Source organism: Delphinus delphis, chromosome 9 (genome assembly GCF_949987515.2).
Source record: "Delphinus delphis chromosome 9, mDelDel1.2, whole genome shotgun sequence".
Lineage (NCBI taxonomy): Eukaryota > Metazoa > Chordata > Mammalia > Artiodactyla > Delphinidae > Delphinus > Delphinus delphis.
Genome location: NC_082691.1, coordinates 20,787,922 through 20,815,265, shown reverse-complemented (window position 1 = coordinate 20,815,265; position 27,344 = coordinate 20,787,922). Strand labels below are relative to the sequence as shown.

The 27,344-nt window shown below is 38.3% G+C and overlaps 1 protein-coding gene across 1 annotated transcript in view; it reads right to left on the bottom strand.

Annotated features, from left to right (window-relative positions):
* RELN (reelin) overlaps nt 1-27,344 on the bottom strand; it is a 525,406-nt gene that overhangs the window by 425,177 nt on the left and 72,885 nt on the right. The window contains exon 2 of the mRNA XM_060020286.1: nt 20,820-20,930. Within this exon, the coding sequence (XP_059876269.1) occupies nt 20,820-20,930 (111 nt within the window). The remainder of the gene's footprint in view (nt 1-20,819; nt 20,931-27,344) is intronic.

Below are 27,344 nucleotides of genomic sequence, written 5' to 3'. Positions count from 1 at the left end.
TTACACTAAGTGAAATGAGTCAGACAGAGAAAGACAAATACTGCATGATCTCATTTACATACGAAATCTAACAAACAAACAAACCAAGCTCATAGATGCAGAGAATAGATCAGTGGTTACCAGAGGCAGGGAGGCAGGAGTCAGAGAAATGAGCATTTCTGCCATGAATGTTATATTGCAAATCTGGGGAAATGTAGTCAACCTATCAAGAGTGCAGTATTTCATTGTCCTCCTTGTTCTAGAAGCCAAAACCTTTCCATCCCTACAGAGAAACAAAGCATCTATGTTGAGATACATGTTTTTTGTTCAATTAATTTGAGATCATCCTAAAGACTTTATACTGTATTTTCACATGCACAAATCTACCCATTAGTGCTTTCTGGAGAGGGATGGGGGGTGGGGAAGTGCAAAATAAAGACTATTGGCTATTTCATGTAAAAAAATGGGGCAAAATGGGTGAAGGGAGTCAAAAGGTACAAAGTTCGAGCTATAAAATAAATAAGTCATGGGATGTAAGTTAGAGCATGGTGACTACAGTTAATACTGTATTGTGTATTTGAAAGTTGCTAAGAGAGTGATCTTAGAAGTCCTCACCACAAGAAAAATAATTGTGTAACTATGTATGGTGACAGATATTAACTAAACTTACAGTGGTGATCATTTTACAATATATATAAATATCAAATCATCATGTTGTACATCTGCAACTAGTATACTGTTATGTCAATTATACCTCAATAAAAAAGTAAATAAAAAACAAATGAGTAGCCACCTAGAAGCAGAGGGAGAGAAAATAAAGCACTGAAGAGGGACTAAAAATAGGAGTTAAAAAAAAGAAGTGGGGGGTTTGCCTGGTGGTACAGTGGTTGAGAGTCCCCCTGCCGATGCAGGGGACACGGGTTCGTGCCCCGGTCTGGGAAGATTCCACGTGCCGTGGAGCGGCTGGGCCCGTGAGCCATGGCCGCTGAGCCTGCACGTCCGGAGCCTGTGTGCCACAACGGGAGAGGCCACAACAGTGAGAGGCCCGCGTACCGCAAAAAAAAAACACTTAAATCTTAAGCAGTGTGTATTATATACTTGGCACTAACCACTCATTCACTAGTCCAAACGAAAAAACTTAAAATATATTTAAAAGCATGATACTATTTAATAAAAATATTAACTTTTAAAAAACGATTTAATCTATGCATTTTTTAATTCTTTTGAAGAGTAACACAATGGTAACTTCTGCGGTAACAAAAACAAAGAAAATTGGGAGTCAAGTTTTTATTTTCTCCTTGGTGAATCTCCAGCTAACCATTTCATGCACTCAAGTTCTAACTCTAATAAGCCGAAAAACACAGAGGAAGCTGTGGCCCAATTTCATGAGGATATTTAAAGGCTGAGAAAGCCCATGCAATTATTAGGGTCAAGAGAAAAGCACATTAATAAAGCTTCAAATCTTATGTGTTCGCAGCAGAATAGCAACCAGCAGTTGGTGTTTTTAATATTTAGAACCAAAGAAACTAATTCTTTAATGTAATGACAGTCCACTTTAAGCACCGTTAACGCTAAGCCAAACTCAGTTTTAACTCCACTCATGTTCTGCTCTGTCTCAACGATGTAATCTTTACATACTGTGTATATTTATTTATTTATTTTACAAGAGAAGTTCATCTATAAACTTTCTTGACCAACCTTGACTTGGCACCAACTCATCAGTTAATTAACTGTTAACAGATTCTTCTAGACATGACTGCTACACAGATATTTTATCTTCCTGTTAATTAGTAATTATGCACTGGCAAGCAAAACAGTGTTTCTTTCCAATTATCCCAGAACTCAGTAATTATTTAAACTTGGCTAATTAGCATTAGAGGGCTGTACAGCTTCTGGGCAAATTGTGTTTGATAATCCCTATTAAAATATACATGGTGGTTGTTGACTTGTAACAAGAAAAAAAAGTGGCAGTTCAAAGGGTATTAGATACAGGACCAGGCAAACGGACCCATTAAAATTCCCCCAACTGCTCTAATGAGAATGCCAAGGGTCATTTCTGCCTAGTTTACCATCTGTTTGGTTTCTGGCATGTGTCTCTGGTGTGAAGGGAGTGTCCTGAAGCCCATTTGGCTTATCACAGTGTAATCCAGTAGTCTGAAGCAATTTCAATTGTTTATAAAGTGGCATATTAAAATCAGAAGGCTACACACATGAATGGAAAACTTTTAAGTATAAAAACGCTGCCACATGGGCTTTCCTGGTGGCGCAGTGGTTGAGAGTCTGCCTGTCGATGCAGGGGACATGGGTTCGTGCCCCGGTCCGGGAAGATCCCACATGCCACGGAGCGGCTGGGTCCGTGAGCCATGGCCGCCGAGCCTGCGCGTCCGGAGCCTGTGCTCCGCAACGGGAGAGGCCACAACAGTGAGAGGCCCGCGCACCGCAAAAAAAAAAAAAAAAAAATGCTGCCACATAATGGAAAGTGTCCTGATTTTTTTTTTTTTAATACAAGCAGGCAACAGTTACAAGAGAAACTTTTAGACAGATTCTACATGAATTCTGGTATCTGCTCTCTACTCACCCAAAGGTTATGATGATAAAACATCTACTTTTAGGCTCCATCATCTAGAACACACATTTTAAAAGGTTAGATTTGCATTAAGGAAGGCAATAGGTCCCTAGACAAGACACAGAAAGCAATAATCATAAAAGAAAAAATCAACAAATCAGAGTTCATCAAAATTTTAAATTTCTACTCGTCATAAGATACCATTGAGAAGATAACAGGCAAGACACAAATGGGAAAATACATTCACAAAACATACCTCTGATAAAGGACTGGTACCCCAGGATGTATTAAAACTCCTATAACTCAATAATAAAAAACAACTCAATTTTTTTAAATGAGCATAAGACTTGAACTTGACAAAAGTGGCCAACAAGCCCATGAGAAAGTGCTCAACATCAGTAGTCAGCTAGAAAACGCAAATTAAAACTACAACCACCATACACCTACAAAAATGGCTAAAACTAAAAACACACTGACAACGCTTAATATAGGTGAAAATGCAGAGCAACTGCAACTCTACTACTAATGTGGTGAGAGTGTAAAAAAGGTATAGCCATTCTGGAGAAGGTCTGGCAGCTTCTTATAAAACAAGAGCCATATATGACTAAGTATTTACCCAATAAAAATGAAAGCATATATTCACAAAAAGACTTGTACAAGTATGTCCATATGCTGCTGTATGCACAACAACCAAAAGCTGTACGTGTAACAACCAAGTGTCGGGACTTCCCTGGCAGCCCAGTGGTTAAGAATCCGCCTTCCAATGCAGGGGACGTGGGTTCAATCCCTGGTCGGGGAACTAAGATCCCACATGCTGGGGGGCAACTAGGAGCCCTGGGGCACCAACGAAGAGCCTGCACGCCGCAACGAAAGATCCTGCATGCCACAACTAAGATCCAACGCAACCAAATAAATAAGTAAATAATTTTTCAAAAAACAACGACCACGTGTCTTATAATAAAAGAACAAGAAACAAAGGAATACTACTCAGCAATAAAAAAGAATAAGCTACTGATAGACACAACATGAATAATTCTCACAAATATTATGTCTAGTGAAAGAAGCCTTATACAAAAGAGTACATACTGAATGACAGCATTTATAACAGTTCTAGACCAGGCAAAACGCATGTATGGTGGTGGAATAAAATTGAAATGATGGTTGCCTCTGGGAAATGGGAATAAAGGTTAATGAAGGAGAGGGAACTTTATGGGATTATGGTCTATATTTTGATAAGAGTTTGGGTTACACAGATGTGTACGTTTATCAAATCTCTTCTCATGTATACTTAAGATTTGTGCATTTCATTGTATACAAATTTTACCCAGGTAGTGGATACTCACTGTAAAATTCTTTCAACTCTGATGTATGTGTGAAAATTTTCATAATAAAATGTTAAAAGTAGATTGAGATCACTTCAATCAAATCCCTATTAAATTAATTTTTAAAACAATATCATTTCATTAGATGAGTACCTACACATATTATAAAACCATGTAAATACAACTGTGATAGCATGTCTTTCACCAATTAATTTGGTCATATCAGACTTGCACATGGGGAGTAGGTACCTCCGCTTCTGTGTTTGATTTTTGTGCTTCCACCAATGTGCTTATCTGGTGTATTCTCCCCCCTCCCCACCCCCCCACCAACACTTTCCCCTTTGGTAACCATAAGTTTGTTTTCTATGTCTCTGAGTCTATTTGTTTTGTAAATAAATTCATTTGTATCATCTTTTTAGATTCCACATATAAGTTATATCATAAGATATTTGTTTTTCTCTGTCCAACTTCACTTAGTGTGATGATCTCTAGGTCCATCCATGTTGCTGCAAATTGTATTATTTCATTCTTTTTTATGGCTGAGTAATATTCCATTGTATATACATGCCACATCTTCTTTATCCATTCATCTGTTGATGGACATTTAGGTTGTTTCCATATCTTGGCTATTGTAAATAGTGCTGCTATGAACATAAAGGTGCATGTATCTTTTTTTTTTTTTTTTTTTTGTGGTACACGGGCCTCTCACTGTTGTGGCCTCTCCCATTGCGGAGCACAGGCTCCGGATGCGCAGGCTCAGTGACCATGGCTCAGGGGCCCAGCCGTTTCGCGGCATGTGGGATCTTCCCGGACCGGGGCACCAACCCGTGTCCCCTGCATCGGCAGGTGGACTCTTAACCACTGCACCACCAGGGAAGCCCACATGTATCTTTTTGAATTAGAGTTTTCTCCAGATATATACCCAGCACTGGGACTGCTGGATCATATGATAGCTTTATTTTTTTGAGGAACCTCCATACTCTTCTTCCTAGTGGCTGCACCAACTAACATTCCCACCAACAGTGTAGGATGGTGTGTTCTTGTATTTGTACTTATCTAGTGTGTGCCCCCAAATCTGTTTATTACATTTGAACCTGTTATTATCCTAATTTCATTAAATGCTACGTAAACTGATGAAAAATGAATACCCTTAAGAGAGAACTCTGCTGTTTCTATACAAACTAATTTTTGAATGCTTCGGACAGACTTGATAAAAAGAAACTAAAGAAATGCTGCTTTCAAATTATGGTGGAGGGGCTTCCCTGGTGGCGCAGTGGTTGAGAATCTGCCTGCCAATGCAGCGGACAGGGGTTCGAGCCCTGGTCTGGGAGGATCCCACATGCCACGGAGCAACGGGGCCCATGAGCCACAACTACTGAGCCTGCGCGTCTGGAGCCTGTGCTCCGCAACAAGAGAGGCCGCGACAGTGAGAGGCCCGCGCGCCGCGATGAGGAGTGGCCCCCCGCTCGCCGCAACTGGAGAAAGCCCTCGCACAGAAACGAAGACCCAACACAGCCAAAAATAAATAAATTAATTAATTAAAAAAAAAAATTATGGTGGAAAAGGTACCAAAACAAAGATCGCAAAACAAAAATCATAAATACTTAGAATTCCGCACTCAGACTTCACAATTCTGTTTATGTTCTTGCTCCATTTTAAAGAAACTAAAACTGGAAATATGGTTTATGTAAAAAAACAATGCCTTAACAAACAAAAATCAGTGAAACTCCAATCAGTGGACTCATATTTAAAGAACAGCCCTTAGTTGACATCTTAAAATTGGCAAATTTGGGCTTCCCTGGTGGCGCAGTGGTTGAGAGTCCGCCGATGCAGGGGACATGGGTTCGTGCCCCGGTCCGAGAAGATCCCACATGCCATGGAGCGGCTGGGCCTGTGAGCCATGGCCACTGAGCCTGTGCGTCTGGAGCCTGTGCTCTGCAACGGGAGAGGCCACAACAGTGAAAGGCCCACGTACCGCAAAAAAAAAAAAAATTGGCAAATTTATTACATGACCATCGTATTTACTATCAAAACCCACACAAGTACTGCGATTCATCCTCTCCCTAGTCCATGCCCTCTGCATGGGACTGACTGCCTTTTAACAAACTATGTTGTTTAGTCATTCATAGAAAATAAACAATAAACATATCTAACCAATTTCTTTTAACTGACTTAATACCTGTACTGATAATGTCAAACAATAGGGTTTCTATAGTTTCTTTCATAGGCACGTGTAGATGTGCTAAGTACTGGAGGAAGCAAGGTGAACACTCAAACTGTGTGTGTGTGTATGTATGGGTATATATAATCCACATACAAATATATATGTATACATACAGATATATATGTATACATACAGATATATATATAGTCATTTCAGTTATCCTATAACCATTTTCTCATGCCATTAAACATTATACAAAAATAGAATTTTAATGGCAGCATATTATTCCCATTAACACTCTAACATATTTCATCATTCCCATGTTATTGGGCATTTAAACTACTTTCAAATTTTTTCTATCAGATAGTGTTTCGGTGAATAATCATATACATCAAACTTTGTCTACATTTCTGGTTTTTTAAAATTTATAATAGATTTCCCCAAACTAAAAGAACTATTTCAAAGTATATGAACATTTTAATGGTTCTGTTTACATATTGCCACTAACCCAGTATACACCAACATCAACAATAAATAGCTATTTTCCAGCATTGGTGTCAAAATTAAATATATGTGAGTTTAAACATCTTTGCCAAATTAAGAAATATACCTCAGAATTGCTTTAATAATGTATTTTTAAAGGTATGCTCTATTTTTATTTATTTATTTACTGTATACTCTATTTTTTCAGCCGTGGCATTTGGGATCTTAGTGCCCCAACCAGGGATAGAACCCATGCCCCCTGCATTGGAAGCATGGAGTCTTAACCACTGGACCACCAGGGAAGTCCTTAATAATGCATTTTTATTAGAAATGAGTTGAATATTTTGCTCACATTTATTGGACGCCTGTCTTTCTTCTTTTGCAAATGGTATGAGTTTGTTGTTTGTTTTCTTTTGGTTGCCTTTACCACTAGGGCAAAATATTTGTTCATTTTTTAATCTTTAAAAATTAGCATTTTTATTACACAAGCAGTTCTTAGCTTTCAGACAATTAGAAAGCAGAAAGGAAACACATTAGATGTTCTAAGATTATACCATCCTTACAGTCCAGGGATTTAAAAAACCCACTTAGTCACAACGCTCTCTTCTTTAAAACAGTGCTTCCCAAACTATCCCATGCAAAACTAGCTCTGAAAGATGTAAACAGATATCCTTTGGGAAAAAAAGAACTCCATGCTAACATAACTTTTTTAAAGTAAGCTTATTATATGCTGTTCTTGAAAATTCACAGTGTGAAAAAGTTCATTAGACTTAATGATGTGACAATAAAAATACTGATAATCCAATTCTTAAAATGGGTCAAGGCCTTGAATAGACATTTTTTCCAAAATATATAAATGACCAATAAACACGTGAAAAGATGTCTAACATCATTAGTCATTAGGGAAATAAAAAATCAAACCACAATGAGATACCACTTCATATCGACTCTAAAAAGAAAAAAGAAAATAAGCATTGTCAAAGATATAGAGAAATTGAGACCTCATATATTGCTACTGGGCCTGTAAAGTGGTGCAGCTGCTATGGAAAACAGTTTAGCAGCTCCTTAAAAAATTAAACATAGAATTACCATATGACATAACAGTTCCACTCCTAAGTGGAATTTTAGAAGAATTTAAAATATATGTTCATACAAGAAACTTGTATATGAATGTTTATAGGAGTGTTATTCATAATAGCCAAAAGTGCCAAAAATGGAAACAATCCAAATGTCCAGCAGATAAATGAATAAAATATGGAATATCCATACAATGAACAATTATCTAGCCATAAATAAGAATGAAGTACTTCATCGTTTAATATGGTTCAATATGGATGAACTTGAAAACATGTTAAGTAAGAGAAGCCAATAACAAAAGGTCACACATATCATTATTTCATTTATATAAAATGTCCAGAACAGGCAAAGCTATAGAGACAGGAATTAGATTAGTGGTTGCCAGGGGATAGGAGGAGGGGGGATTTGGGACTGACTGCTCATGGGTATAGGGTTCTTTCTGGGGTGATGGAAATGTTTTCAAGTTAGTGGTGATGGCTGCAGAACACAGTGAATATACTAAGAATCACTGAAGTGTACACTCTTAAATGGAAAGTTTTCTATTATGTGAATTATAGCTCAAAAATAAAAAACAAACAAAAGCATATTAAAGATTTTAAGTACTGTAACTTTCTTTAACCAGCCATATTCCAAGCTTTTTTACTCTTTATCCACATAAGACCTATTAACATACCATGAGACACTAATGTTTTCAAGAAACAGTGTGGGAAAACCTATTAACACAATATTTTAAAATTCATTCTAAGATGTGGCTATCATCTCCGTGTTAAAAAGAGAAAAACAGCAAGAAAGAGAAAACGGAGGGGAAGGCTAGGGGCTTAAGGGATAGACTTCATCAACCTCATCATTATTCTAGAGCTGGTCATTTGTCCCATTCTCCAGAAGCAGAAAGCCAAATCCCAACTGAATTCTTTTATTAGTAACAGATTTCTCTCCATTTTTATTATTATTGTTAGAAATGCTATTGGATCATTGAGGTTAAAAGTCAGGTTAAAAAAGAATCATCTCATAATGCAAATAATTATTTTAAAAAGAAAACAATTAAGGATAAATAAAACATCTTTCCAGAGCCTGATGTCTGATAGTTCCATTTATTTTACTTTTAACTTGCTATTTACTAGAGTTCATGTGGAGCGGAACTTTCTGAAAGAGAACCAGAAATAACATAATTAACTAGATAATAACAACAACATGGTTCTGATGTATGAAAACACATAGGAAGAAAAGCAGGAGGAGAGCTCAGTCTGGACTTTTACCAAAATATTAACAATTTTTGCTATTCTGTTTTCCAAAATGGCAACTCCCACACTATCAAGTATCTTTCCATTCAGACATTTAGAGTCCTGAAAACAGTAATTTGTTGTGTGCTTGCTTCAGAGAGCAGCCTACATGTCTACGAGGCTACATGCAAAACTCAGCATCAGAGGGTTGAATACAAACCACAACAGAAGACAAGAGTGAAAACAGAACTGGCATTTGGTGAAGTGCCTTTATTGGACTCCTACATCTGTTTTCAGATTCACATGTTGTACCCAGAACTATTTTCTAAGCAATGCCAAGAATTTACTTTCACTTTTTTTAATACTTCAAAGATAATTATCAGAATTATTTCTAGGAAGTAAGAACACCGTAAAATTATTTTAAGTTGTTCTCAAGTTTAACTGCCAGGAAAGAAGAGGCCAACCTTACTCACGAGTATTTATAAACCAATTACTGTGAACATGAAACACAAACTCATTTATCATTACCTGGATACCTCAAAAAAGGACTGGAAAACCTGAAGAGGAAACTACATTACAAGCAAAACGACCACTAGACCAGTTGTTTTAAAGTTTATTCCCTTAAGCATATACTCAATCTTGTCTCCGGTTAAAGTGGACAGCATACTGTGAAAAGCCTCACTCTTACAGAAAATAGTTATCTCTTATTAGCAAAGACGCAGGATTCCTAAGTGGTTTTAAAACTTATTGTTTAAGAAAAAGAGAGAAAAGTATTTCCGATTCTGCTTTTATCTAGTGAGGGGTAAGACCTCATTTACAGAAACTTATTTTCCAGAATTATTCTTAAAAACTTGGGCATATGAGAAAGTACCCCATGACCTAGAGTACTAATGACCAGTGCTCTATCCTTTTCGTTAGGTGCTCAGTCTTCAAAGCAAATATCTTCTTTAGTAACAAAAATTAGGTTACACTTGCCAAGGCAGAGGAGTCTCTTTGCCAATAATTTTTTAACACTAACAGGCAAAATTATAACAGAACAATTCGAAATTCATAACTTACACAGCATAGTGGCAACTTCTATTAGAATCTGCTCTAAAAATGTGACTTTACTGATGTTCTTATTTATGAGCAGCCAGTTTACTCTGTTCCTGAGCACATGGATTTGAGTAAGAATAAGAAAGAGAATGGAGCTACAAGAACTCCTCTTCTTTAGGGATACATTTTTAAAGTAACTGCAGTGGTTTCTGGGCACATATCTTATCAGGGCTGAATTCCTCTACCTAGAATCTGTGGACTGTCCAGAGAAAATAGACAAGTAAATTATTCAGGAGCTATGAAATGGATTGAATCATAGGTCAAGTGTTGGGTTTCTTTTAGGTTTTTTGTTTGTTTGGTTTTTTGTTGTCATTTGTTTGCTGTTTGCCTAAAGGAAAGAAAACAAGGGACTTAATAACTTTTAAACTAACATCTACCATTTTCAATTATGTAAAAAAAAGTGTTAAAGTTATGCAAAGGATTACATATATATACCAGGAAACCTTCCTTAATCATCTCACTTGATGTACTCTTAGACTATATTCCCAAGAAATTATAGAATCACCATTTTTTGTAAAGATCTAAGAGATAAAATTAGAACTTAGCTGTCACATATCATTCAGACTGACTTGCCCTATGATATGAAGATGAACTGGATGATCTCTTGACATTCTTTCTACTCTCTTGATCCTATAGAAGGCACTTAATCAATCACTCTTCTATCTGAAGGCACTGGTGCCTGCCACTTCCAGGAGAGAAAGGAACAAAGTAGTAGGCAGGATAATAAATTTCTCCAGGATCTCTGATGATACAATATACATTTGTTCCTTTAGTCTTAAATGTCTGTCCAGATGTACAGACTTATATATACATATACACATTCAGAAATACACTCAAACTTAAAGACAATAATATTCTCTCCCTCTTATCCATACCTGTCCACTTGTGCACATACATGCATTTACTAATGTCAATGCTAGTAAACAGTAAAATACCCGATGAAGCCTCAAAGATTTTTCTTGGTTTATTCATTCAATAAATATTTATTGAGCACTTGTAATATGCCATGAGAGTGAAGGTAATAACAAGACCATCTCTCGTCCTCAAAGAGGTATAAAGGTTTTTTAAACAAGTAAATTCAGTAGATTGTTAGAGATGTCTAGTAAAGGTCACAGAGTGTAGCATGGAGGAAGGAGCAGAGAGTTCCATGAGGTGGGGACCAGGGAGGAACTGAGAGGAGGTGAGTGAGGACAGAGGCCCTAAAAGATGGCAGGATGCTTGCCCAGCAGACAGAGCCAGAAGGAATTCTAAGCAGTATCAACAACGTCTAAAGCAGCTGGGATTTTGAAACTGTGTGTGGGTTGCTATGATTGCTACACAGGTGTGTGTGTGTGTGTGTGTGTGTGTGTGTGTGGGTGTGTGGGTGTGTGGGTGTGTGTGTGTGTGTGTGTGTGTGTGTGTATGGTGAGAGTAGGTGACTGGAAAGGAATAGAAGGAGGCTGGGAAGAGATGGGGGTTAGGGACACGCAGGGCTAAAGCAGAGAGGGCCTTTTTTTAGTCAAGGTTTTTTTGGTTGTAATAGAAACCAACTCAAGCTGGCTTGGTCTGTAAGTGGAGTTTAATGACAGGCTATAGACCCGGGTTTGGATTATGGCTTTGCAACTCCCTGTGTGTGACCCTGGTCAAGTTACCTGCCCTCTCTGTACCTTAGGCTCTTTACCAACAAGATGAGCATAATTATAGTAGGATTTTTGTTAGGATCAAAAGAGTTAATACCTGCAACACACCTGGCACATAGCAAGTGCTTGATAAATGTTAACTATTTTTAATTGTTTCTTAGAGCCCAAGAATATCTGAGCCTGGTGGGAAGAAAGCCTAAAATAAGAGCCTGCAAAGCTCTGATACCCCAGGCAGCGTTCTATCTCTCTCTTCTTCTCCTCTCTCTGCAAGACCTTCCTCTGAGCCACTGTGGAGGAGGGCTGCACAGGGCTCCCAAATATTTACATGTGCCTTGATCCAGCTCATGAATTGTTGAACTGTGACTGATGAGTCTTAATTCCAAATTCCTGTACTAGTAAATTTGAATGACTCAGCTTAGCTTGTGTATCCCGTGGTTTAAACTGAGGCCAAAGGGATAGGATAAAAACATGCCACAGTGGCCTATCTCCCTTAAATGGGAGAAAGGAGGGCAAAGGAGTAATTTATCTTGATTTCTAACTATTTTCTAGTCTGAACCATAGAAAAGGTGAAGCTATTTGCATCTTCAGAGCTGTTAGAGCTGCTGATGAGTTATTTAAGGATTCTGGTGGTACTTCAGTTTGCATCCTCCTTGAACTTTTCCAATTTGCACAGTCCTAACTCCTTTTAAGAATCTGGACACTACCAAATATAGTATATCACTTAAAACTGTAGTATATCCATACAATGGAATATGATCTAGCCATAGAAAGGAATGAAGTACTGATATATGCTACAACATGGATGAACTCTGAAAACACCATGCTAAGTAAAAGAAGCCAGACACAAAGGGCCACATATTATATGATTCTGTCTACTTGAAATGTCTTAAACAGGCAAGTCCATAGAGACAGAAAGTAGATCAGTAGTTGTCAGAGACTAAGGGGAGGAAGGAATAGGGAGTGGCTGCTAACAGGGATGGGGTTTCCTTTGGAGGTGACGAAATGTTCTGGAATTGGATAGTGGTGTTCATTGCACAACCTTGTGAATATACTAGAAATCACTGAAAAGTACACTTCAAATGGTAACTTTATAGTATGTGAATTATATATTTTTAAAAAGTATCTGAGACTGTGTATGATGTCAGAACACCTGGTTTTAGTCTTCACACCTACACTCTCTCTCTTGCAGAGTCACCACTTGCCCTTCCTAAGCCTTGTCTCCTTACCTATACATTGGGGCAGGGGCTGAGCCAGGCTCTACCCAAGGTACATTTCAGCTCCAAGGTCTATGGGTAAGAAATTGGGTGCAGGACTTCCTTGGTGGTACAGTGGTTAAGAATCCGCCTGCCAATGCAGGGGACACGGGTTTGATCTCTGGTCTGGGAAGATCCCACATGCCGCGCAGCAACTTAAGCCCTTGTGCCACAACTACTGAGCCTGTGCTCTAGAGCCCACGAGCCACAACTACTGAACCTGCATGCTGCAACTACTGAGCCCCCGTGCTGCAACTAAGCCTGTGCGCCTACAGCCCGTGCTCCACAACAAGAGAAGCCACTGCAATGAGAAGCCCACGCACCGCAACGAAGAGTAGCCCCCACTCGCCGCAACTAGAGAAAGCCCGCGCAGCAACGAAGACCCAATGCAGCCGATTAATTAATTATTTTAAAAACTTGGGTGTATTTCCCCCACTCCAAATTAATGTCACCTCCCACTTTCATAACTTCTGCCACTTGAAGCATCTTGTCATTCTGTTTCCTATTTCAAAGAAAGAATTCTCACTTCTTTCTGAGTGTTTTAAAAAAAAATACCTATTTTGAGCATATATACAAGGCAGTTGAATAGATAATCTCACTTAACCCACCTAACAACTTTGTGAACTGGCCTTTCTTATCAACCTCATTTTACAAATGCAGACACTGAAGCTCAGGGAAGGAAAGTATGTGGTCCAAGGTAGGAAGAAGCAGGGCCAGGCATACAGCTGGAGCTGCCTCACTCCAGAGGTCACGTCATGGCCCCTGCACTGAGCTGCCTTCCTCCACTAACTCCTCCACTTGGCCCAAATCTCATGTCCCTCAACATTTTCTCTAGCAATTTGTCAATTAATGAATCCAACAGTTTTATTCATCATGCCCATTACTCTAGTAAGTGATTCTTTTTAGTGATTCTTTTTAGATTTAGGAACTGGGAAATATCCCTGAATTCTTTGTCATATGTCAAATGCAAACTATATGACAGTATTTCTTAATCAAGGTAATGCTGGCATACCCAGATGGAATGAATAAAGAACAAACTTAGTCTAATACCCTATAAAGAGGAAAAATTAATGGCAATTTCATCTCTTGTCAACTATGCTCTTTGTACTATTGACTACAGTAATTTGTTTAATTAAATTATAGTCTTTGTGTTAATTATAGATCATTTACCATACCCAATAAAAGATCATGCTTCCAATCCCTCAATGTGTTTAAAATTCCACAAGTATGTTACAAAGCATTTCTTTGTAAAGAGACAGACAAAATAAATTTAACAAGATCACCTGAGTAATTAAACTTAATTGCAGCTAATAAATAAATACCACTACTATACAGGATGTTATTTAATGAAGTTGCTAGTGGCTGCCCCTTCTTTACAGATATTATGGCCTAAACATGTGTATGTATTCATAACACGTGTATGTCTCAGTCACATAGACAGGATACCTAAGACTGAGCTATAGTTAATGTCCAGGGATGCAGCAGTCCTGGTGATACTTAGTAAAGTTGTAAAAAGTTCTAGTTAGTTTTAATGTGAAGGATATCCAAAAATTAGCTTAAATAGACCTTATGTTTTTATTCTTAGTGACAATAAAACAAAGTAGTAACAAAAGCTTGCATTCTGGAAATGAAAGATTAACATACAATCTAAATCCACTGGTAAAGTACACATTCTTATTAACTAGTGACCAATATAAGATTTACTAAAATTTGAAGTCTTAAAATATTTACTTTGCTTTGTAAATCTATCCCTATTCATCTAAAGTTAGAGTGTCATATCACACTGGAAAAAAATCAGATCATTAAGTTCTAATACTGTGCTTCAAAGATAATGCTGAAAATATTAAATTTTTATGGTAGTTACTTAATCTACTAAAAACATGACAGGATTGACTGAATCCAAGAACATATCATGGATCTGTTTACTACATTTTCTCCCCAAACTTAGATTCCATCAAGTCTTGCCCTTTTAAGAGTTTTATAAATTAACAAATGATTGACTCTCGAATGGCTAATTATTACAGAAAAAATAAATGAAACACATAGGCAATTATAAAGGTTTACGTGAAAAACTGCTAAAATGGCTGATGTATTACCTGAGTAAAATTATCTAGGAATTGCAAAGCAATTTATGCAAGGTCTAACAAAAGTTTAATTTATGCATGGTCTAACAATTTGAAGTGTGGCTGCTACCCATCAGACGTGCAAACCTGATTCTCAGGTTTTAGAGAGCCAGAATACCAAAAACTGAGTAATATGCTTTTAGAGCCAGAATACTAAATATTGAGTAAAATGTATTTCAGTGTCTGGAAAAGGAACAATTTTTGTATGAAAGGATATTCAAATAGCATTTCACTGAGCAACCACAATAAGCCTTGAAGATTTATATGACTGCGCTGGAATTCAGTGCCAAAGACAAGAGGGAAGCATTTTTTTCTGGGATACACAAAGAGATACCCGTAATTAAACATCACACTTCCCCAGAGCAGCATGTTTTCTTATACTGACAAGCAAAATGAGGTATTTAAAATCATGCACTGCTGGCATACAGTCATCTTTTGCATAGCTATTGTTTTAATGTATTTCTGGCTATTAGGCACGTGTCTATTTTTGGTCAGTGAGGTATGATTTAAAGAATTCTGGTTTCCCATAAAAGGCTGTAGTTATGTTAGTGGAATTACATTTATACCACAGTATCTTAAGGATAATTATGGCCTTATTTTGGCTGGTCATACACACATTTTATATTCAAAAGAGAGTGGCTATAACTTTAGTGTAATCAGTATGATTAAAATTAACTATAAGCAGAAAAAACTTTCCGAAGTACCTTTTCAGACTCAACTATATGTTTTACTTTGCCTTATTTATCACAGCTAGTTAAACATATCACACACTAATTCCACGACATATTGGGAAAATGCCAAACAAGTCATGTTTGCTTAACAGTCCATCAGTTAAGTCAGGGCCTAATGATAGATTATGTATTCAATAATTCTTTTGTTCTAGATCAAAGAATGCCACACTACTTCAGCCTGATCCTACTATAACTACTAAACTACCAAAAAGCAGCAATTCTGTTACATTTTCTATGTCTTCTATAAGACTTTTCCTCTACTTTCTCACCTATACCCTACTCAAATTGAACTTTTTCTATTTTATTTAAATTATAAAGAATATATTAAACTTAAATACCCAAAAACTTAATGTGCTTTTGTTTCCAAAAATGACCATTTACCTACAAAGACATTTAATCTTCTTCTTTCTATTCTATTATTTATGAAGATTAACTGTTTAACAATATTCAGGTATATTATTTTATTTTTGTACATCTTTATTGGAGTATAATTGCTTTACAATGGTATGTTAGTTTCTGCTGTATAACAAAGTGAATCAGCTATACATAAACATATAGCCCCATATTTCCTCCCTCTTGCATCTCCCTCCCACCCTCCCTATCCCACCCCTCTAGGTGGACACAAAACACCGAGCTGATCTCCCTGTGCTATATGGCTGCTTCCCACTAGCTATCTGTTTTACATTTGGTAGTGTATATATGTCCATGCCACTCTCTCACTTCGTCCCATTTTACCCTTCCCCTTCCCTGTGTCCTCAAGTCCATTCTCTTCATCTGCGTTTTTATTCCTGTCCTGCCCCTAGGTTCTTCAGAGTTTAATAAACTCAAAATGGATTAAACACCTAAATGTAAAGCCAGACACTATAAAACTTTTAGAGAAAAACATAGGCAGAATACTCTATGACATGCATCACAGCAAGATCCTTTCTGACCCACCTCCTAGAGAAATGGAAATGAAAACAAAAATAAATAAATGGGACCTAATGAAATTTTAAAACTTTTGCACAGCAAAGGAAACCATAAACAAGACGAAAAGACAGCCCTCAGAATGGGATAAAATATTTGCAAACGAAGCAACTGACAAAGGATTAATCTCCAAAATATACAAGTAGCTCATGCAGCTCAATATCAAAAAAATAAACAACCCAATCCAAAAATGGGCAGAAGATCTAAATAGACATTTCTCCAAAGAAGATATACAGATTGCCAACAAACACATGAAAGGATGCTCAACATCACTAATCATTAGAGAAATATAAATTATAACTACAATGAGGTATCACTTCACACCAGTCAGAATGGCCATCATCAGAAAATCTACAAACAATAAATGCTGCAGAGGGTGTGGAGAAAAGGGAACCCTCTTGCACTGCTGGTGGGAATGTAAATTGGTACAGCCACTATGGAGAACAGTATGGAGGTTCCTTAAAAAACTAAAAATAGAACTACCATATGACCCAGCAATCCCACTACTGGGCATATAACCTGCGAAAACCATAATTCAAAAAAGAGTCATGTACCACAATGTTCACTGCAGCTCTATTTGCAATAGCCAGGACATAGAAGCAACCTAAGTGTCCATCGACAGATGCATGGATAAAGAAGATGTGGCATACATATACAATGGAATATTACTCAGCCATAAAAAGAAACAAAACTGAGTTATTTGCGGTGAGGTGGATGGACCTAGAGACTGTCATACAGAGTGAAGTAAGTCAGAAAGAGAAAAACAAATACCGTATGTTAATACCTATATATGGAATCTAAAAAAAAAAAAAAAAAGGGTTCTGAAGAACCTAGGGGCAGGACAGGAATAAAAACGCAGATGTAGAGAATGGACTTGAGGGCACAGGGAATGGGAAGGTAAGCTGGGACGAAGTGAGAGAGTAGCATTGACACTACCAAATGTAAAATAGATAGCTAGTGGGAAGCAGCTGCATTGCACAGGGAGATCAGCTCAGCTCGGTGCCTTGTGACCACCTAGAGGGGTGGGGTAGGGAGGGTGGGAGGGAGACGCAAGAGGGAAGAGATATGGGGAGGAGATATGGGAACATATGTATATGTATAGCTGATTCACTTTGTTATACAGCAGAAACTAACACAACATTGTAAAGCAATTATACTCCAATAAAGATGTTTAAAAAAAAAATGCCAAGTGACCAGTGGGAGACCTGAGAATTTGATTATGGAGGTCAAACTACCATCAATGAGCTTCAAGTTCAGAAGCCTCTTCAGACTCTGCATCCTAGGGCTGGTGGTCATGGGAAGACTACATGCAATTTAAGCTAATCAATATACATTCTAATTCAAGTGAAACTGCCTTTTTACAGCTTTCAAAGTCACAACAGAAAATGTCTTAAAGCCTAAAACCCTTAAAGAAAATGTCTTTAAATCATTTCTAACAATTTTCAATTGTTAGTTGTTTGTTTGGTTACTAGCTAAAATCTGAGGCAATATGATACATGCCTTTTATATGTTCTTTCAAAATGTGTTTATAATATACTACAAATGATATTTAATGATTTTTCTCATTTAAAGGCTCCAACTTGGTAAACGATGGTTATTTCATGCAGCCAAGTCCTCTCAAATCATCTGGGTCTAAAAACTTCAGAAAAATTCCACCTGAGACCTGTTTGTGTCTGTGTGCTTCCTCCTCACCCCCACCAAAGGAAGTATATGCAAGTCCTGGAATGAGACTTCAGGTTTCAGCTCAGACTTCAGCAGCAGCTGCTTCAGGTATCAAGATTTATAATTTTGGAACACCTAGTTTTACTGAGTATTTTGCCATTGTCATCAGCATTTCATAGATGAGGAACTTAAGCTTAGAGAAGTTAAGCAACGTGGCTGAGGCACATGACTAACGAAGGTCGGGGTATGGATCTGCAAGCAGGTCTGCCTGACTGCACGGCCCACGCTTTTATCCCCCCCTAATATGTTCCTTCCGGTCCAGGCTTGGCTGATGCCAGCCTGCACCTGAACTCCTTCCGTGCCTTGTCACATCAGACCTTTAACCACAGAACAGTCTTTCTGCATCCACTGCTGGACCCGACAGTTTGTTCTCCACACTGACACCAGAGTGATCTCCTCAGCCCGAAACCCTCAATGGCACTCTCTGCTTAAGATCTTGAACGATCTGGCCCTGGTGTCCTCTCCAGCCTTATCTCTTGCCCTCTTGGTTCCAGGTCAGCCACTCCAAGGTTTTCTTTCCATTCCTAGAACACAGCCAGCCTCTTCCCACCCTGAGGCCTTTGCATCTACTGTTCTCTTCTTCAGGTATGCTGTGTCCCACATTCCACAGACCTTTAGGGAACTAATTCCTACTCATCCTTCACATCTCAGCTCAACACCACTGCCCCAGGAAAGCCTTTCCAAACTACATGTCATTTTACTCCAGACTAGATCTCCTTTCTCTGTCACGCCCTTTCCCAGCACTCAGTACATTTCCTGCCTAGCCCCTAGCAAGATTTACTATTACATATTTACATGGTTATTTAAATAATGTCTCTCCCATTTAACTAATGTAGATGAGTGGTTCTTAAAATTTAGTGTGTATCAAAATCACCTGGAGTCCTTATTAAAAAGTGATCCCTGCGCCTCAGCCCCCCAGAGTATCTGATTCTCTGAGTCTGGAGCAAGGCCAGGAACTCTATATTTACAAGTTCCCAGGGATGCTGAAGATGCTGGACCCTGGACTGATCCAGTACAGTGGTTCTCAACTCTGGGTAAACATTAGAACCACCTGGGAGCCAATGCCAAGCCGGGCTCCCAGAGGTTTTGATTTAATTGGGTTAAGGTAGAACCCAGGACATCTTATCTCAAATACTGCATACTTATCCTAAAAACGTTTTTATCTAAAATTTAAATGTAACCAATGTCTTGTACATTTTTATTTGTTAAATCTGGTAACCCTACTTGGAAATCCTATTGTAACATAACACGTAGTATGTTATATATTTATGTACACATATTATATATATGATTGTAAGCTGACCTTTCACTTCTACAGAGCACAGAAAGGGTGAGGCTAAAAGAGTGGAATTTTTAGACTTAAATTTTTTTTCTTAAGGATTAGACCTTACAAGTAGTTACCAACAGATTATAAAAGCTTATTTGGTATCTAAAATGGGGCAAATCTTCAATGTCAAATAATTTTTAACAGGATTATTAAATGACTTCTAGGTTCCTTTAAGCCCTGAGGCTGTGAACCGCATCTTGGGCCAGCAGGGTAACAATGCAGCCTCAATATTATTGCTCTGACATCAAGCAGTGAGTTATCTGGGCAGAGCTCTGCTGGGACTCAACATAGACGAGATGTTCTTTCATATATCAAAAGTAGGTAAAATTTATTTATTTAATAAGTATCCCAGAAAAAATAAAACGTTGAACACGTGACTGCTTTAGATAATGCAATTTTGTCTTTCTCACATCAATGGAGGAAGTCTTGTGCAGTTTTCTAATCTTAGAGTAGGATCAGTGATTTCATGTCTTATATAAATTGATATGTTAAATTTGCATTTTTGATGCTGTAAAGGGTCTACTTAATTTCAGCTCGGCATGTTTATCGAATTATGGGTAAACTATAGATTTCCAAATCGAGAATCCTCTGTGATCAGTGACCATCATGTAGCCTTCTGCCTCTCCACTTAAGTAACCCTCCAGGTCTCTGGTTTAAGGACAAAGACTCCATATAAGTATTTCAAATATTAAATCACATTATTTTATGAATACTCACAGAATGTAATCATTTCAACAATTATTGCTATCTTCCACTGTGTGCGATGCTTACTTACCAAACAATGTGACACTTTTCATCTATTCAGGATTTTAAGAACTGTTTATAAAAACAGGCTACTGAATAGATGCATGGGCATCAGAATGAATTCCAATTTCAGCAACCTAAATGACAGAACACAGGAATCTACTCAAACCCCATAGGACCAAGTGTAATAGCAGTAGTACACAGAGAGAGGGATAGAAAGACGGTAACACCAAGCTCATGGTTGGTTGCATATTTGCATGATTTATTTCAATTCACTTAACCTCAAGCAAACACACAAATATCACTTCAGATTATTTTTTCTGAAATAATAAATGTCAAATACTTCTAAAACGGATATTTCAAAAAATAAGACCTGTAACTGTATAAAATGTAGATAGTCATGGGTTTCTTATGTCAGGATAGCTTACCAAATCCAAAAGCACTGGACCCTCTGATGCTCTGTGAAGCCTGAACACTTGTAGATGTGTATAGTCCTGTCACCAGTAAGCCATCAAAGAAGGTGCTTGTTGAAATTGTCACTGAAATACAGGGGAAAAAAAGAAACCTTAATTAATACAGTCAGAATAATGAGATACATTTCTGAAGTGTTAGACGTTGTCAAAACAATCTTTACTCATTATTAACAAATTATTTTTATACTATCCCTACTTAGTATTTTCTTTATATTAGAAATTACAGAGGAGGAAAAAGAAAAAAAACAAAAGCTCAGAACTCCAATGTCTGTAATTGCTGGTCCTAAATTTAGTACATCCGTCCCACCTTTCTGCATTCATTTACACTTTCCCTAGCTATGTGCAAAATCATTGGAAAATAATGTAGTACTGAATAGTCAGTTTCTCCACCTCCATCACCACCCCTGAAGGCAGTCAAAGGCATTGCTGGAGTTTTGGCACTGTGATGAAACACTCTTATTTTTTTTAATATTCAATACTGTGGGAAACAATCTTACATCAGCTGAAAGCAGAATAGTAAGCTGCACTGCATTTCTTATTGTTACCCTATGTTTCATAGATGAGTCCCCCGGAGTCTTTCAACAAAAGCGGACTAATTTGCATGAAGACAGTCAGCCCTTCTCCCTTTGAGAACAGGAAAAGAAGACCACTACATGCTTTAAGTTTTAGAACAAAGTCTACAAGAGGAGTCCAAATGGTTTTACAACCAGAAAATCCGGATGTTCCTGGGGAAAAAAGAGTCAAATTAAGTATATCTTGTACACTACTCAGGTTTGGCTTATTAAAAAATTGTATCTTGCTCACCACCCTAAAAGTTGATCATAATTTCCTCCTTGACATAATAATTTTTTCTCCTGCATTGCCTTTATTACATCAAGATGAAGGCATTTGTAGGAAGCAGCCAGGAGAAGGTAATATTATTTTGGTAGTGCACAGTACAAGGCTGTCATAAATGCTTGCTAGCAATAAGGAGAATGACCAGAGTGACATTAACTGTGATGAGAATGTTTAAATTAAACTCCAGGAAATCCAGTGAGTAGAGTGGAATGGTTTGAAACATCCATATTATAAAACATAAATAAGACACATGTATCAACAGAACAGCCTGACATCATGCTACCCCCAAAATGGCATTGGATGTTGGAATAAATCATCTCCGTATCCTTTAATAAGATAATAGCTAGTATTTTGAGTGCTGGCATATAAACCACATGAAAACCATTCAGCAGGGCACTGAGATAAGTAGTTTACATGTATTATCTCATTTCATTAACAAAACATCTCTATAAAGGGGGTACTGTTATCATTCTCAGGATACAAGTGAGGAATCTGTGACACAGAGCAATTAAGAACTTTGTCCAGGACCATGTGATAACATCGGAACCTTTTTGATGCTGTTTACCTGGCTTGTCTCCCATTTTCTCCCTGCCCTACACCTACCACCCCCCACCAAATCCCAAAGTGGCAAAGTGGCCGTGGCTAAATTTTTGTTTAATAACCTCTTTCCCACATTATTCACATGCATTATGAGTATTTGAAAAGCAAAATGAAAGCTACAGGAGTCAATATCACCGTTACTAGTGAGGAAGAGGGCCAAAGGCAGCCAGGAGGTGTCACCTTTGGCACCATGGGTGAAGCCCTAGGCCAGATAAGGGATGAGATCTGGTACTGGGCCCTCATCTACTGCTCCCTGTTCTCCAGCAAAACCACTTCACCTCTCAGAGTCTAAAGTTCCTCATCTGTAGAATAACACCCTAGTCGTTGGCCCCCTGTTTTGCTTACCCCAGATTCCCACAGATGGTTGTATTGCTGCCTTCATTCTTTGGTTCAGTGAGGTAAAAAGTGCTTAAACTGCTTCTGTGCCCCATCCAGGAGGTTTAGAATTAGGTTACTTCCTGTTAAGTTGCCTATACTAACCACTGAACTCAAGTGCTGTGTCTCAGATTGTCCTTCACAGCAAATCAGACCCAAGCTGCAGAGTCTTACTGTGGACCCACGGGACCTCGCTTTTACCTACTTCCTCTCAATCCACTCCACTCTACTCCAGCAAGATCGCACCAATCCCACGTTAATGCACAAATGCAGTCCCTGTGGACACCTCTGCATGCCTTTATGCTTCTACTCTGGTTCCTATTTCCAAGATTCTGAAAAATGTAAGGGTTTTATGTGTTTGGGATTGAGGCAAAACTGAATTTGAGTCTCACCTCTTTCTACCTTTGTCCAGGGTGTGACCTTAGCGTGAGTCATGGACTCCCCATATACAAAAGGGAATCATAATACTATCAGGTCTACTGTAAGAAATAAAGACAAATACATATTATCTATCAATGTATCTAGATCCTTAACACACGATCATGCACACAGTAACAAATCAATAAAAGTCAGTTACCTTTCCCTGCCCTTTTTCAGATCTGGAAGCCCTGCTTTGCTCCTCCCTTCCTGAGAACTGGGGTCCTGTACAGACCTCCTGGCATCTCCCTCGCCAGATGCCTGGGTATGTCCAATCATTGCACTACCCACATCTGAGTCCTACTGCCTGCCAGGATTCTCCAAGTACCCTTCCCACCCACTACTTCATTTCCAACCACAGTCCACTCAAGTCTGAGCTGTGATCTCAAATGGGCCCAAGATAAATGAGCATCCCCAGCTTGTGATTAGTTTAACTGTCTTTCCAAAAGATACTCTTCAAGCATCTGTTCAATGCTAATTTAAAACAGACGCTAAACACTCTCGGAGAAGTGGCTGAGAAAGAAAAGAACCACGCATGGCAGCTCTCAATTTTTCTTCTACTCAGCTATTCAGCTCTGGCCTCAAACAGCTATGTCCCTCCCAGCAAAACATAAGCCCTGCCATGTCTACCATGACAATTGATAAATTCAATTTATTGGTGGCTTGCACATATCTAGGGAAGTTTCAATAGCTTAGAGATGTACATCTAGTAAGCTATCTGGGTGGCCTGTGACTCATCTGGAAACTGAGCATGGCCAAGGTCTACTGTGCCCCTTAGATATCCAGCCAGACTGTTAATCCTTTCCAGACCTCCCCTCTCACCTACCACCCAGTGCCTCTCCAGACCCAGAGGATGAAGCAAATTCTATCTTAACTCTTCCACACACCGTAAGAGGAGCCTGCTTCAGATCAGTTCTCTTCTTTACTTAGATTCTTGGGTGCTGAAGCAGCAAGGTCTAGTGAAAACAGCCCATGAATAAGAGAACTGGACTTCATTCCCAATATTTGCTATGTCAGACTGAGCAAGGTTTTCTCTCTGCTTGGTTCTATTCCTAGTAGCGATGTGAGTACCTATTATTTGGTAACCTCAAGGGCAGGTGGGCTTAAATATGCGAGAAATCGTTTCTAAACATTAAATGACTTGAAAAAAAAAAAGAAATTCGTAAGAAAAACACTTACTACTCTTAGAGACTCTTGGCTTTAAATACCTTCTATAAGCTGACTACTCTCAAATTTCTATCTCCAGTCCAGACCTCTTTATAAATATACTCCAGATATATATCAAGCTTCTGCTCAACACCCCCACTTGGATGTCCACGAGACGTCTCAACTTCAACACGACCAAAACTGAACACCCACCCCACCCTGCAAACCTGCATCTCCTGCAGCCTTCCGCAGCTCTGCTGATGGCAGCACCGTTGTTCCTGCTACTCAGGCCAAAAACCTCTAAGTCAATTTTGGAATCACCTTCTCCCATACCCTGAATGCAGTCCATCAGTAAATCCTGCCGGCTCTGCCTTCTGATCATTATCCAGAATCTGACCACTTACCACACTGTTCTGAGCTACCATCATCTCTCCCGTTGTTGCATTAGACATCAATCTGGTCTTCCTGGTTCTATCCTCTCTCTACAGCCTAATCTCAGTGTAAGAGTCAGAGGAATTCTTTTTAGACATCCAATCATGTCACTCCCCTGCCTACAACTCTCCAATGCTCTCAAAGTCTTTACAGTGGCCAACAAGGTCCTATGTGATGTGCCTCCGTGCCATCTCTGTTCCCATGACCTTCTGCTTTCCTCCTGACTCACCCCACTCCAGGCACACTAGCCTCCTTGCTGTTATTCAGATATGCCAAGCCTTTGCACTAGCTCTTTCCTCTCTGCCTGGGACTCTCTTTCTGCAGATATGTGAAGGGCCAATTCCCTCACCTCTTTCAAGTCAACTCAGATGTCACCCTCTCAATGAGGCCTGCCTTAACTACAGTATTTAAAATCACAAACAGCCCCCCAGTCCCCGGTCTCTGTAATATCCACATTTCCAATGCCCCATACTTTGTTCTAACTTCCCCACCCCCACTTTTTTTCTATAATTATCACCTTCTAACACTGATATATTATACTGATATATTTACTTAAAGTATTTTTTGTTGATTATGTTTATTGTCAGTCTCATTCTGTAGAATGTAAACTCCATCAAAGCAGGTATCCTGAGTGTTTCTTTCAGTAATATATCTCAAGTACCTGAAACAATTCCTGACACTTTTGGGTGTTCGATAAATATGCATGGAAATATTTATTCATGAATAGCTCATTCATAGAAAAGTGAAGCCAGGTTGTCTTATCTTCAACTTGTTTCTAGAGGAAAAGTATGTTGTGAATCCCAGACTTTGTCAGTCAGATGAATCCCACTTGGAGAAGCCACATGGGGAAAAAAAAAGAACAGAGAAAAGTTGGCTATTTCTACATTTAAAACATTTTCCAGAGTGCAAGACAGATCAATGCAGACAGAAACTGACTCAGAGACCAGCCAAAGACATTTGTTAAAATGGCAAACCAACTTCAGTACACATACGTTCTCAGATACTGTATGTTTATAGACATCATCTAAAGAAAGCGTTCCCTGTTAAAAATGAATTGATTATCATCTATTTTTCTGCCTGCTAGAGTTGGGAATTTACTTTTTAGGGAAAAAATGAGATTTGCCTTTGGAAAAAGTCTCTACTCTTGACACTGTGGAGCAAGCATTCCCTTTCCTCCTCTAAACAGATGTAATGCATAATCCATACGTGAACTGGTTGGTAATTGGTCTCTGTTTTCAAGAAAGAGGAAATGTTGCTCAGACTCTTACGGAATTAAAGAGATATCTTCTGGGCACCAGGTCCCTTTTACTCAAGAAGATAATCGGTCTAATTTCTGTATTTAAGAAACACCTGACACAGTTTTGATTCCCTGCTAGCTTGTAGGAAACGTCAGAATGTCTGCAGCCCACATGTTTAAATCGACGAGAGCATTGGAGCAAATCCATGAGCAATCTGAGTAAGACAACAAAAACTTTACACCAAGGCACTTTGACTTTGAAACAATGTGAGGGACTTCCTTCTCTCTGCCCTATTCTCTCTCTTTCATCAAATGTTTCCTCTTATCTCTACCTGTAGCCCCTGGTTAGTCTGTCAGGGTTTCCTAAAAACACGCACACACACAAAACTCCACAGAAACAAATAATTAGTTCCGACATCGAGGCTGCTCAGTGTGGTGCTCTGAAGCTCTCCTTACCTGTGTAATTCTGCATCATTAGCTTCTGCAGAATTCGGTTTTCCTTTGGGGCCTCTTCCCTCGTCTTACCTTCTGAGATTTTCCTGATTCCTTTCTACCAAGCGTCATAGGATCTCCAACCTGCACTGACTCTTACTCTACCTACATGCTGTATCTTGACTTCCCTTCTTCTAACTCCACTGGGACTCACCCTTCAAGCACTATTTTAGCTTCTCTACTCTTAGCTCATCACTTGCATCCACCAACTGCTGCCATCCAGGCAACTGGAATAAACTTCTTGAAAGTGGAAGAGTGATGTATGACAAATTAAAGGAAAAGTTTACTATACACAGCACTAATATGGCTACTGACAGAAAATAAAAGTGAAGCTAACATTTCTGAATGTAAAATTATTTTAATATGCATATGAACTAGAAAGAAAATTTACAATTTTCATGGTTATAATATTTGGCTCAAGTTGATTAAATATAGATACCTGTTGTCTACTATTTTAAATAAACTATACATGAATCATAGGATTGCATATGTGGTAGACAAAATAGATATACTAACTGCAGAATGTAAAATACATAGTACTAATTCAGATTACAGCGATTTTTGTAAGTTTCTGATACCCTGATTCAGAATGGTATAGTCTCAACAGCATAATTTAAAATGTTCCAAAGCTAATGTCATTTAAAAACATTCCCTTTAAAAATATTTGTATATGAAACTACCTTTTTGTAAATAGAAGTTATAGTTAAAATACATATACTTGGGTACATTAGCATGGAGAACAACTGCACAAAATATTTATATTTGAACTGCCTTTAAGATAAATAACTGTTAGGAATACCTGTATCTAACTGATATTTAACTAGCCCAGTTGATAAGCAAACCCTTCATTTTTTTCCCAAGATTATCAGTCAAATGTTCTAACTAATATGCTAAGTAGGGAACAAATAATATTTTAGCAATTCACTTAAAAAGAAATGTATTAT